This window comes from Lepidochelys kempii, chromosome 9, assembly GCF_965140265.1.
Source record: "Lepidochelys kempii isolate rLepKem1 chromosome 9, rLepKem1.hap2, whole genome shotgun sequence".
NCBI lineage: Eukaryota > Metazoa > Chordata > Testudines > Cheloniidae > Lepidochelys > Lepidochelys kempii.
In genome coordinates, this window is record NC_133264.1 from 49,248,516 (window position 1) to 49,263,250 (window position 14,735).

Consider the following 14,735-nt stretch of genomic DNA (forward strand, 5'->3'; position numbering starts at 1 on the left):
CCAGCTAGCTTTCTCCCAACACTGTGTATAATAGGGCCTCTTGCCCAAAGATCTCATTGTTATAGATAAATCAGATTCCTTAAATCCTACTATCTGGAATCTAAAATAAATAAATTGGGGCTATTATGAATAAATATATAATCATGTGTACAATTTACAATATGTAGATTTTATTCTAAAATTTGCAAGCCATACAAATAAAACAAAAAAGGCAGTTCAATGCGAAGTTTTATGTTTTAATATTTTGAAGCAGAAGTAAACTCCCATCCAGTCAGAACATAGTTTAGGCTCAGTTCAGCTCAGGAGTCTGAGTTACAGGGTAAAGCACAAATATAGTATTTATTTTTTCACTTTTAAAAAATATTTGTTGCCAGAGCTCTAGGCTTAGGTACTGTTCAGTTTTCAAAATACCTACGTAGTTGTAGTAAATGCCTAAAATAGCACACAGCAAGGGCAGTTTTGGGGGGAGTATCATGGTTGGGGAGGAAAGCATCTGTCAGTCGGGGAAGGAGGTAGACCGGGCTGTGAGCAGGAGCTACTCTAGGTGTGTTTTTTGTCAGGGCTGCTTTGTACATCTAGTCGCAGACATCTTCTGTATTTCCAACCTCACTGCAAGAAGGCTATGTTCCACGCTCCCCAATAATAGCAAAATGTGAGTATCCTTTCAGCCCCCAAGCTGGCTCCTTAAAAGAGAAGCAAAGAAAGGACCCTTTTCATTTCCCTACTGAACCCCAAACTAGCAAATTGGACTCTAGGTGCCCATCTTCCTTTGCTTAGTTCCACAGTTCATCATAGCAGATATCAGCAGTACATCCATTTCCCCAAGCCCTTGCTCTCTAACTCAGTTTCACAAGCAGGGTCCTTAGTTTGGGATTCCTGTTGTTTCTTGATGCAGACATTGTCCTGAGGCCTGTCTCTTAAACAAGAAGTAAGGGCTGGGCCACCACAAATTTGACCTAATTTTCCCCCAGTTGGGTCTTGAAGACCCAGTGTTTCTTCAATACTGTTGGGATCAAAATAGGAGAGCAGCCCTTTTAAGAATGGCTTAGAAATCTGCCTCTGACTACAAGATGAGGAGGCACAGAAGTGTCAGCATGAAAACTTCTAGAAATTTCAAAAGAGACTATTTCCAAGGTGAAACATTAAGGTCCTTTTTGTCCTGCATCAGGATTAAAAAACCCTTTGCCGGGGTGGATTCAAGAGTGAGCAAAGTTGGCAAAGGATGAGTGGATCCTTCCCAGCCCCTCAGCTGATAAGTTACTGAGGGATTATTAATTGGAGGTCCTTCCCATTGGAGGCCATAGCAAAGCACTTCCTAATTTTTCCTTTATCCTCCAACTTGCATCTGTTCATGGCAGTTTTCATTAGGGAAACAGAATTATCCCAGTATCCTTGACCAAAAATGGCCATTGCTCACCTCCACGCCAGCAGTATCTATTTCATTGCTGTACTGCATGTATGTAATTCGGGAAGAAAGGCACTGCACAAAGTATGTAAACTCGTTTAACTAGAGATTGACTAGAGAGTCTCGTGTCCTGCACTGGAGTCCAATGTAAGTATTTAATGATAACTGAAAAATTGAAACTACAGCTGCTTGTTAGCAAGGCACCTTGGTAGATAGACATTAAGGCATCTCTGAGAGCATCACCTGGGAATTCAAGCTTTTCTTCGAGTGATGCTCCTTGTTGTATTCCACTGTGGGTTATGCATCATGCATCCGGAGCTGGAGAATTTGAAAGTAGTTGTTGAAATGGATCTTTAATGGCCCACAGCTGGGCAGATTGTTACTGGTGTCAGTGAAAATTTGGATTCAATTTGCTCAATGCACAGCAGTTTATTTGAGAGAGCATCACACAAGCAGTAAAAGGTTATATAATAAGTCTCTCCATAAGCAGTCTCAATTTCCCAAGTCTAAACCCTCCGTAACTACGATGGCCTTACACGGTATCCTGAATGGCAAACAAAGCAGGTATAGCTACCAGTCCAGGATCTGTTGGCACTGATGAAGTCAGATTACTGTCAGCTCCCAGATACTGCTGTCCTGGCTGGCTTTGGTGGCTCGAACAAATAGAATCCTTATCACACCAAGGAGATCTGAATCTGTTGCTGCCCCACAGGACATTTTCACTCTCCTGGATGCAGAATCCTCTCCTCCATTGGGCCCCTCCATCTCTAAGGAGATAGTATCACTTCTGAGGGAATCAAACTCCTTCTAGCATTCATCACCCATCCCATACTCAGAATACATCTCCCCTCCAATGGCACCAAAGGTACTGCTACCGGAACTGGGATCAGCCTTCTCATTGGGAGATTCCAAACCACCCAATGAAACTTTCTTTCCTTACCCTACGTGTCTTCCACCGCCCAAAAGACCTGCGCTGGTTTGGGACCAGCCTCCACCCCATCTAAGTCTGAGCTGCTAGTCTATTGGCCTATTAAACCCTCTTACTGGCTATATTGGGGCACGGGGACCAGAAACCCCCCTTGAGGAGTTGATCCGATATTCGAGGGAGTCACCCCTTGCCTCCCCTCTAAGGGGAAGCTCAGATCTTGGGGAGAAGGAGGAACATGCTCCAGATCTGGTGGTTTGGCTGAAACCAGTAAGACTGCCATCTTCATCCCCAAATGAAGCGGTGAGTTCTATATCTCCTTCTCTTCTCTCCCCCACCCCCGCAATTACTTCTGAGAGTTCCAAGACCATCTTTGCAGAGTTTCTGGAGAGCTTCAGATTCCTCTTGAAGAGATCCACAACTCCCATCAGAAACTCTTAGATATCCTCCATGCATCTGGACCCAACAGAATAGCTCTTCATTAATGAAGGCATGAACCATATCATAGTTCACATCACAAACAACTCTTGAGTACTGATTGAGTCATGTCTGTCTCTCTTAGGTCATATGACCTCATGCACCTACATCACCCTGTTTGCAAAACTCCACCTTTGTTGCCTTCAAATGTGGCTGCAGTCAGTATACTCTCCAAACAGCCATTCCATGAATCTCATGGTAACAGTTTTGGCCAGCATAGTGTCTTCCCTGCTATGGTGGACAAATCCTCGTCTGGTATGCGTGCTCATCCACTCTCTCTTTCCTCTCTGGACAGGACCATCATTAGATGCATCCATATTCAGGTGGGGAGCCCACATGAACAGCTGTGCAGCACAATGTACCTCAACATCTCGAGAGTCCAGTATGCACATCAATATCCTGGGGCTGTAAGAAGTCCAGAAGGCATGCAAGTCCTGTCTTCCATTCATCCACACTCACCACATCCTTATAACGTCAGACAACATTACAACTGTCTCCTACATCAACAAACAGGGAAGTGTGAGATCCGCCTTCCTGTGGGCAGACACAGTCAGTTTGTGGAACTAGGGTGATTTGATTGCCGCTACACTATCAGCAGTCTAGCTACTGGGGAAACAAAAAATGTGCTTGCAGACTCCCTCAGCAGGCATTGCATAGTCAACAATGAGCAGGAGCTGCATGACTTGATACTGTGCAATATTTTCACTCTATGGGGGACCCCAACTAGGGATCTCCTCACCTCTCAAACAAACGGCAAATGCACCCCACATTGCTCCAGCGAAGCCATAGGTTGCCACGCCCAAAATGGTGCTCTGCTTATTCTTGGTCAGACCAGCTCAATTATGCCTTCCCTCTGCTACCCCTCCTGCCTCGAGTTCTATCCAAAATCTGGCATGATGGAGCACGGGTCATCTTGTTCACCCCCTACTGGCCCAGACAGTTCTGGTTTCCCAACTTTCTATGTATGTCACCCTTACCACCAATCATCTTCCCAGTGTTTTCCAAGCTCCTGACCCAGTGGAATGGCAAGATCGGGCACCCGATCTGTGTCCGTACCACCTCAGTGCTTGGTATTTGGATGGGCGTCATCCTTAGAACATGCATGTTCCACAGCTATACGAGACATCTTCTCTGATAGTAGAAAGGGCTCTACTAGAAAATATTAACTAGCTAAATGGAAGCAATTTTCTTGGACACATCAGAAGCAGTTTCCCAGAAACTATAGCTATTCCTCTCGTCTTGGCTTATATCCTATCTTTGAAGACCTCAGGTTTGCCCAACTGCTTCTTGTGAGTCCACTTGGTGGCAATCAGTGCATACCATCCACCTTACCAGGGCCACTTGGTCTTTGCACATCCACTGACCAATAGATTCTGGAAAGGCCTGAGTAAGAACATTCCCATCTATTCAGATGCTTATTCCCCAGTGGGACCACTACCTAGTTTTTTTCAGTATTCACAAGACTCCCCTTTTACCCTTCAGCATCTTGCTCCTTGTGTATCCTTTACGTGAAGGTCACTTTCCTTGTAGCCATCACCTCAGCTAGAAGGGTTGGCCAACTTGGAGCGATGATGGCAGGTTCTCTGTACGCTATATTCCATAAGGATATAATTTGCATCTACACACCAAATTCACCCTTAAAGTAGTTTCTGAATTTCACTTTAACCAATTGATTCACTTACTTATGTTCTTCCCTAAACCCCACACTTTTGCAGAGGAACGAAGACTCCAATCCCTTGATGTATGGCGGGCCTTGGCCTTTTACCTGCACAGAACAAAACCAATCAGGCATAAACCAAACCAATCTCCGTTCACACGATTGGAAAAACCAATCTCCGCTCACACGTTTGCAAGATATTTTGCCCTGATACAGGGCTTTTCTGCTGATGCTGCCTTTGGGATCGCAGTACTCTGCTCAGCACTATCATCTACCTCCACGCACTCTCCTACTTAGGTACTGCTTGTCAGTCACTCATAGTGGAATACAATAGGGACCATCACCCAAAGAAGAAGCGGAGGTTACTTACCTATAATTGGAAGTTCTTAGAGATGTGTGATCCCTATCTGTATTCCCCTTTCCACCCTCCATCATCTCTGCTTTGGATCTTAACTGATTCTTAACGGTAGAGAAGGAACTGGACAGGCAGACGGTCTGATCTGCCCTCCCTTTAAACCCTTGGATGGAGGCACAAGGTGAGACGGCACAAGCGTGGACCAACGGACACTATTTTCAAATTTTCTGGCTCTGGACACATGGATAATACGGATAGGGACCACACATCTCTAAGAACCTCCAGTTACAAGTGTGTAAACTCCTTTTTCGATGGTTCCTTAACTGAGGCATCATTTGACTGAGGTACTCTGGGTATATCTGCTGTTGTAAACATTCACGTTATTAACATGTTTTGGACGGAAACAAAAGAGAATGCAGTGAAGCAGGAACAGTGGCACGAAGAGACCCCTGTGAGGCAAGTGGCTAGGCAGCATGTTATCTATTGCTGTGCCAGTCACTCAGGATGGGAGCTGGTTTTGTGCTGTTGGCAGGTATGGAGAGAAGGTAAATAGCTGCTCATCCAGGGAGAGAAGGAAAGGCAAATTAGGAGAATAGTGGCAGAGCCGGCCAGGAGGGCTAGTTTATGTATATCCAAAGGTTCCAGTGTTCCCACAGCTTTTAAATCCTTTGATCTTAAATTTAGTTCTTTCACTAATTAAATGGTTCATTGAAATGAAAGGATTAGAACTGTTGACTCTCAAGCCTGAATCCATCCACCAATCTTCACTAAAAGGGTTTGCCATGTGTCATGAGACAATTGGAGGTAAAGTTTTGAAGGTCAGTCATAGTGACAGTGCCTCAGTCCTGCCTCCAGGGTCAAGTTGGATTTCTCTGCCTCCAAAGGACTGTACAGGTTAAGCCCCTCATGCTTGCTGGAGAATAGAAGCTTTAGGAGATTCTCTCAGAATACTTCATATAACAGATCTCCTTTCCTGTAACTTGATTGAATTTGAGAGAAAACATGCAGGAGGAGAATCCCTGCCTCGCACCTCCCTTGCCTGGCAGAACAGGAATAGTCAGAGCCCCTCAACAGGCAACTGTAAGAATTGCAAGTTAAACTTATTCTGTTCCATCTCTGTGACCCTGGCATTCTGTCATTCTTCCATTCAAAAAACAACTTAATCCAGCATTGAGTATATAGAACTCACAGCACACACGGGTGTCTGGGGCCTCCCGCAGTGTGAGGGAATTGCCTATTGCCCTAACTCAGACACAAAGATTCAATCAAGAATCAACTGACTTCCTCATGAATCTTTGGGCAATAAGTCACAAATTTTTTCACAGGTTTTAACTGTCTGAAGAATTGCCAAATTTCATTAGAGAATTGAAAATGTTCCCCTAACTACAGATAATGGGAAGAAGGTCTTTGTTACCACAAAAAGAAAAGGAGTACTTGTGGTTTTTGCGAATACAGACTAACATGGCTGCTACTCTGAAATTTGTTATCACAGCTACTTCCAGAAGACATACCCTTTTAGCAAGCAGGACCAGCGTTCCAAGTACCTCTTTCCCCTCCTCTCCTCCCCTCTGTGGGGAGCAGTTTCATTAGTACTCCCCTACTGGCTTCCAATAAATAAACAAATCTGATGCATCATTTATATGGTTCCCTCAAAAAAATCTTCCTAATGCAATCACATGTCAGCAAAAGAAAAAGTCAAGAGAGCACATGTGGTGGCCATTCCTTCTCCAGCTCTTTCTTCCCACATCCACTCATGCCACAGGAGTGTGAGCTCTCTAAACAAGAGTCTGTTATCAGTGCGGGTTGTAAGTGCTGGCTGTTTGAGATTGCTCAGGGGGTTGGAATGCAGACGAGAACCTCTGAAGATGGATGAGTGGGTAGACGATGAGGCCATAGGTATGTGATAAATGTTTTTAGCACATGGATATCACCTCCACATATTTTGTATGTATTCTAGTGACAGCAAAAAGGCTCATCTGTTTGAGAATGAAATGTGAATTTCTGCCCAAGCTTCTTTGAAAAGATATGGGGAGAGGGCTTGGAGTAAAAACCTTCTTTAAATCCTCCCCTCCTACTAACTACAGTAGGCGGCTTCTGTGCTTTAGTGGGTACAGGCCAATGTTTGCACTGCCTTGCAAGCTGTTGCTACTGTGCTGCACTGGTGAGTTCAGAACAATGTTGCTGCCAGCTGTGGACAGGCAGACAATAGCAAATGTGTTTTTTGTTGTTTGAATTTTTATTGACCTTTTTCTTTTGAATGTATCTGCTGCCAGTGCATTAGTGATAACAATTTTAGAGACCATGATCACATCCAGTGTGTAGGTGGCAGAATTGGAGTGAAAAATCTGTTGCGGAGGTGATACTGATAAGTATTTATTAATACTAGACTCAGTATTTATTAATACTAACTCAGGTTCAGCAAACAAAAGCTTTTTTTATGTTTTACATAACATGAGTCCTCAGCTTGAGAAACAACTAGCACAGATTCCTTGTGAATTTGTGAAAGAGGAAAGGTCCCTTTTAGTGATCTAGTTTATTTGACTAGAGGAATATTTTAGTTATTTTATTTCATACAGGAACCTCCACAAATCCTTTTATAGATAATGAAACATAAGGAAAAGCAGATGATATGGGTTTACCTTTGAAACATAACATGGTGCTGTTCCATGATTAACATCATTACTGGTCCCTATCTACCTTACAGTGGTTAAGATGACCTTTATGGACTGATCCTTTATCCTGGGTTCTTCACTCACTTTAGCATTAAGATAGTCTGTCCTGCTTCATCCAGTGTTTTCTCCCAGGCACCAAAGCTTGAGCACAGTTGAGTCCAGACACCCAAGCATAGGCATAGTCACCCCCGCATTATTCATCTGTGCATTCCTACCCAAGCAGGGGCAAGAATCCCCATTCAGGAGCGTCAGGGTGGCTCTCTGTTGTCTTTTGGGGCCAGAGAGAGATGTGAGTAGGCATAGGCTCCTTCTGTCATTCAGAGCTTCCCCAAACAATCGAACATGCCCAGGCAACCTTTCTTTTAATATAGGGCAGTGGTGTTCAGCCTGAAAGCAAAATACATTTCATCAAGGTCAAGGGGCTCCCACAGTGTGAGGGAGTTGCCTGTTGCCCTAACTCAGACACAAAGATTCAATCAAGAATCAACTGACTTCCTCATAAATCTTTGACACATGTTCTCTTCCGTGTTCTGCTCCATTTGTGTTGCTCAGGTGACACACAGGGAACAAGTTTCCTTATCCCCAGTAAGCATGGAGCAGGTATAGCTCACATGCCTTCCTCCTGTGCAGAGGTATGGAGGGGCAGGGGGTGCTGCATGCTGCCCTCTGGCTGTCCTTGGCTGGCATATGGTCCCTGGAGGACCATTGCCAACTGGCATACGTTAGCCCTAAGACTTGTTGTTTCTCAGCTTCTCCTCTTAGACAATCATAGAATATCAGGGTTGGAAGGGACCTCAGGAGGTCATCTAGTCCAACCCCCTGCTCAAAGCAGGACCAATCCCCAACTAAATCATCCCAGCCAGGGCTTTGTCAAGCCTGACCTTAAAAACTTCCAAGGAAGGAGCTTCCACCACCTCCCTAGGTAATGCATTCCAGTGCTTCACCACCCTCCTAGTGAAAAAATTTTTCCTAATATCCAACCTAAACCTTCCCCACTGCAACTTGAGACCATAACTCCTCGTTCTGTCATCTGCTACCACTGAGAACAGTCTAGATCCATCCTCTTTGGAACTCCCTTTCAGGTAGTTGAAAGCAGCTATCAAATCCCCCCTCATTCTTCTCTTCCTCAGACTAAATAATCCCAGTTCCCTCAACCTCTCCTCATAAATCCATGAGTTCCAGCCCCCTAATCAAGAATACTTTGGGAGACCATGTCAAAAGCTTTGCTAAAGTCAAGGAATAACACGTCCACTGCTTTCCCCTCATCCACAGAGCCAGTTATCTCATAATAGAAGGCATTTAGATTAGTCAGGCATGACTTGCCCTTGGTGAATCCATGCTGACTGTTCCTGATCACTTTCCTCTCCTCTAAGTGCTTCAGAATTGATTCCTTGAGGACCTGCTCCATGATTTTTCCAGGGACTGAGGTGAGGCTGACTGGCCTGTAGTTCCCCGGATCCTCCTCCTCCTTTTTTTAAAGATGGGCACTACATTAGCCTTTTTCCAGTTGTCTGGGACCTTCCCCGATCGCCATGAGTTTTCAAAGATAATGGCCAATGGCTCTGCAATCACATCCGCCAACTCCTGTAGCACTCTCGGATGCAGCGCATCCAGCCCCATGGACTTGTGCACGTCCAGCTTTTCTAAATAGTCTCGAACCACTTCTTTCTCCACGGAGGGCTGATCTCTCCTCCCCATACTGTGCTGCCCAGTGCAGTAGTCTGGGAGCTGACCTTGTTCATGAAGACAGACGCCCCTTTTGCTGGGCTGCCCTTGGTGGCTGCGTAGGGTGGGGAGCCATCCTTTGCTAAGTGCTCTCTTTGGGACTCCCAAAACTCAGCACAGAAGTTGGCAATGGAGCAATCAGTGTTGGTTCCCCCCCTTCTCTGATTCAGCAAACAGCCAGTGTGGGAGCTGTTGAGCAGCTGCAACAAGAAAGGCAAAACAGCTGTGCAGAATGCTCCTGGCTCACCAGAGCTGCTTGGGGGCTGCTAGGAAGAAGTGGAAGGCAGTTGGGGGGGCAACACCTCCTTCCTCCTGTATTGGTGAGGCTGATTCAAACACCTCCGTTTAACAATCATATAGTACAGCTCGGGAAACTCTGACACTAAGCACCCCTATATTCACACCTACGCACTATTGTAATAGTTTCTTTCTTGCACAAAGATTATGTTGAGCAAAGCCTGTATTTTGCTAGATTAAGTTCTAAACTTTTAGATTCAGGTTGCATTTTTACTTCCTTATAACACTGTCTAACTTTCTCCCTTTTACTTAGCAATAGGACATAGGTTAAGTGATGCTAACAAATTTGTTTTATTTTAATATAAACTAACTCAGTGCTATGCTTAAAGAGAAGAGTGTATTTACCCCCGTTAAATTAATAAGCTGTGATGTGGGTTTTGTCTGTTTACAGGAGCAAAGGACCCGTCCAGGAGAGGGCTGGGCACTTGAGGGACATTTGGGGGAAATTCAGGACTGGAGTGTGTTGGGGTCATCTCTCTGGTTGTAACCGAGGCTGGTGGAAGTCAGTGTGTGACTGATGTGTTATTGGCAGGCTGCTGGGATCACAGCTGCTGGACCAGGTTCTGCAGCCGTGCATGCACAGACACTCAGGTGTGACCTGCATGCTGGTAGGCAGGTTGTGAGCAGCCCAGGTTGGGAGCTACAACAGCAAAGCGTTGGGAAGCACCCAGGATTACAGGGCAGTTAGTGAGACAACCCCTCACTGGTTTGGATTGCACCCCAGAATCGGTCTCTCAATTCATAATCAAATGATTTTTTTTTCTCCTTGAGTCTCCCTGAAGGGCTGCAATTTATAGGCTCTAAGTACTCAAGTTGGAAACTTTTGGCCTGGGGGCTCCTTAGATACTGAGCATGGCTAAAAACTTGGTCCTCTTAATTCAGCTGCTTCACAGGCATTCATGCTTGGGAACAGCACCCCATTGTACACATGCACAGGCAATGAGACCCTCCTGTTCATTCAGTAACTTATTTCCCAGAACATAGCCACAGATTTTCCTGTAGGAGTCCCCTCCCCAGACAGTGAAGTCTAGGCACAAATATCCCCTTTTTATTCCAGGGCTCCAGACAGCTAAGCTTGTTCAGACTTCCCTTTATTGAGAGTCCTTAAAGTATCAGAGCATGTGTGCAAATTCACACCCTTGGAAGCACAAGCACAACCCTGTCTACATTCAGTCAGGTGCCTCTACCATAGTAGTGGGTGTAGGCAGTCATGCACTTCATCTCTTCAGGTAACCATGTCTGAGTATGCCTTCCTTGTTAATTCAGGAATCCTCTTACCCAGCCATAGAGAGATACATATAGTTGCTTGGGTATCTAAGTGCAGCCCCACCTGGCTTCCCCTGTACTCACTCTGTTCCAGGCACTTGTGCCTTTTTTCCAGCTTTCTCTTATGCTGCTAGTCATGCACTTGCTTTCTTACTGGGACATCTGAGCTAATCTGAAATGGGAGCCAAAGCTACTTTTTAAAACCATGCAGGAATGAATACCCCACAGGGTGACTGTTAGTTTCATTCACAGTCTTCACGACAGAAGTACATTATGTTGAATGGGCACGTAAGGAAGTAGCAGGCTTGATCACTAGGCAGAGTTGTGATGCCACAACTTGGAAAACCTGTAAGATGTTGTGCTGCTCTCTAAACACCTCAGAGTTCACTCTGGTACAGCTAGTGTAACTTCTAGTGTGTCATGCTGTGGCGTCTTGTTTTGTGTGTTTCAAAGGTGATTGAATAATGGATAAATCATGTTTGTTTTTTCTCTCGTTCACAAGGTTATGGTGGAAAATTCTGATTTCACCCCATCACAAGTTGGCTGTCTTTTTACCTTTCTTGCCCGGCAGCTCGCTAAACCCAACAATACGCTGTTTGTAAACAGGACGCTTTTTGACCAGGTAAATGTTCCATTGTCACTGAGGAAACCTCAGCTGTATATGGAGGTCTCTGACATGCAGGTTCCACAAATAAATTGAAAATTGCACTGTAGGCTCAGGTGTACTAAAGATCGGTTACCTGCCACATAGTAGGTGGGATACTGGGTGGGGGCTCAGTGGTTGTGATTTCAGAAACTACACGGAGAAGGCAGCACAAAAGTGCCAATGTTTTAAATACTTGTTCTTATTTCAGCCTGCTGTGATTTATGTAATTATGTGAGATATGGGAGAAACCTCTGCTTCTGACCCCTCCACATATCTCCTGAGGTGAAGACAGTGTGCAGTAACAATGTTATAGTGTCTCTTTACCTTTTATTTTTCCTCAGACCCTGGAGTCTTTCCTTGCCATGGAAAGGCAGGCTTCCATCTGTTTCCTATAGATTTTGTGTGTTTGGGGAGAGTGCGGGTGTTGGGAAGGAGAGAACCAAAATGTTAATCTTTTGACACTGGCTGCAACCCTCTCCCTGAGAACAGTATAGTCATGCCACTAACTGTGGGGTGCCAGAATAAAGGGCTCAACAGATTACCTGATTTAAGCCTGTATCAATTAAGTATAATGTATATGGATTTGTATAAGGAATGGTTTAATACACAGCATGTTTCTGTACAGTCTGAAACTAGGGTATGCTGTACCTTACTAGGGGTTTGCACCAATTGGTGTACCAGTGCATACAAACCCTAAAGCAGGCAAGTCTATAAGGGTTATACTAATGGATAATAGCATATTTAATGAAAGGCGTCAGAGCCTTAGAGTAAGGCTCCACAAACATCTGAAAGTGAATGGGTGACTATAAAAAGTAATTTTCCCTCTGCTGATACTCTCACCTTCTCATCAACTGTTGGAAACGACCAACGTCCATCTTCATTGGATTGGCCTCCTTAGCACTACAAAAGTAATTTTCCCTCTCTTGATATTCACCCCTTCTTGTCAACTGTTGAGAATAGGCTACTTCCACCTTAATTGAATTGGCCTTGTTAGCACTGCCCCCCCCCCCCAAACTTGGTAAGACAACTCCCATCTTTTCATGTGCTGTGTGTGTGTGTATACTGCTTTCTGTATTTTTCACTCCATGCATCTGATGAAGTGGGTTTTAGCCCATGAAAGCTTATGCCTAATACATTCGTTAGTCTCTAAGGTGCTACAAGGACTCCTCACTGTTTTTTTAATATATAATGAAAATAGTCATCTTTCTCCTTGACCAGGTCCTTGAATTTCTATGCAGCCCTGATGACGATTCCCGACACTCAGAGAGACAGCAGGTAGCAATCTTTAGAGGTGTATTTCACTATGTGTAAGAGACAAACTGGTCAAAAAAAGAAGTGCTAGGAATTACCAATCTCTAGAGGAGGGTTAACCTGGTCAGAAGACAGAGAATGAGTGACCACAGGCTGTATTGGAGCTAATGTACCAAAATGGAAGCTTTCATTGGGAGATGGGGGGTGGGAAAGGAGGGCAGAGCAGGGCACAGCCAGGAGCAGTGGCATAACAGGGCCTGGAGATGGGTACTATAGATCCCAACTACTGGGGTCTGAAACAGCCCCTTAAAGAGAGAGAACCTTTCTCCTGTCCCCAAATGAACCAGGGCCATCAGGAATCTTTTAATCTAGACTCCTGCAGAAAGTATGACACACATGGAGTTAACATGGCATTTGTCTAGGTTTAGCTGGGACAATGCATTCCCCCCACGCTGCTACCACTGCGATATCTGGGCTCAAGTGTTTTACTTCAATTCCTGTTTATGCTTCAGTCTCACTAGGTCTTACATGTACCTAAATGTTGTCTTTTTCCTGATATGTATAGCCTGCCTATCTCTGTGGAAGAATAACTGATGCTATGGGAGAGCTGGAGTTGGAGTAGAAAATGAAAATGTTCCCACTTAAAACCAGGACAAAATATGCAAATATTTAAAAGCCAGTTGAAGTAAAATCAATGCAGCTGTCTCACTTAGACAAGGCCTAAGTTTAGTTGCTTTTGTTTAATAATTAGTTTTCCATTTTGAAGCCTCTTAATTATTTTCCTTTATCATCCTTGCAGCAAGTTCTCCCTCTCCCTGGTGGGTCGTGTCTTATCACCTTCTCTGACATTAAGTTAATTAATTGGGAAGATCCAGGCTACTTGATTTTCTCTGTCATTGAATTTCCTTCGTAACTCCTGCTCCCTGTTGCTAGGGTATCACTGGCAGAGAGGGTCACCCATTTTCCTGTACTTGTCTTGTGTTTGATAGCACCATCAGGAAAATCCTTGGGAAATGTGACCTTCAGATTGATGGAGAACCAAAAGTAAACTAAAACCCAACAGTAATATTTGGTTTTAGGTTGCAAGCTCTTTCAGACAGGTACAATCTTTGTTTGATCTGAGGCTGTAGTACTACCACAAAACAAATAATAATTATTGAATATCTCTTCAGGTCCTTTTAGAACTACTGCAAGCTGGAGGGATAGTACAATTTGAAGAGAATCGTCTCATCCCTATGGCAGAAAAAGCTGAATTGTAAGCTTTTTTGGTTTTACAGTGTATATTACCTGGTTTTTAAAAGTCCTCCTGTAGCCCTCTCAGCCATTCTAATCATCACTGAAGATATGTAGTCATTCCAAGTATCTCACTGCTGTTCTGCAGCTGTGCTTGGATTTCTTTCCCCCAAACATATTCACTTTTATTTCCTTATTATCAGTTTGTATCTAATCTCTCTCAGTCCATTTGTATTTAATGTCATCCTGATTGTTTTCAGTTCTTCTTAGCAGTACTTTCTGCAGAGCTGTGTGAACCTTCCAGAGTGGAACCCCAAATCATGTGAAACTTGACTAGCTTTGAATTTGATTCCATCATGGAAAGTAAAATAGTCAGGTTTCACGTGGTCTATGTAGGGCATATTGTAATGACTGTAATGTAATGATGGGTGACTATGGAGGATGGGGGGGGGGGTCCACATCCTAAAGGAATTTACAAGTACAGTACAGACCCATTTACGCACAGATGTTGGGAGTCAAGCCGTCACGACCGTGTGTTAATGGATCGTGGGTTAGGAGGGCCATGCTGAAAGAAGTGTCTTATGATTCACTTAGAAAAAAAGCTGTTATTTTCTGCTCTTTCTGGCTCGCATTTTTTTCCATCACAATTATAAAGTTGTTCTTCATGTTCTTCGTGGTAGTCTTCATTTGTAAAATAGATTTTAACTTGGTGGGAAACGCATTTGTGGCCGATACGTTGGCTGATCGGCTTTCTCCAGAAATCGATACCTGCGCTGTGCCATGACGCTTTTAAAAACGACTTATAAACCCCTTGCTGGCTTGGAAT

At 44.2% G+C, this 14,735-nt stretch overlaps 1 protein-coding gene across 6 annotated transcripts in view; it reads left to right on the top strand.

Moving 5' to 3' along the window:
* Positions 1–14,735, top strand: part of VPS8 (VPS8 subunit of CORVET complex) — a 225,084-nt gene that overhangs the window by 107,343 nt on the left and 103,006 nt on the right. For all 6 annotated transcript variants that reach the window (XM_073360260.1, XM_073360261.1, XM_073360262.1 and 3 more), the window contains exons 28-30: positions 11,282–11,401; positions 12,644–12,700; positions 13,849–13,931. In XM_073360260.1, the coding sequence (XP_073216361.1) occupies positions 11,282–11,401; positions 12,644–12,700; positions 13,849–13,931 (260 nt within the window). The remainder of the gene's footprint in view (positions 1–11,281; positions 11,402–12,643; positions 12,701–13,848; positions 13,932–14,735) is intronic.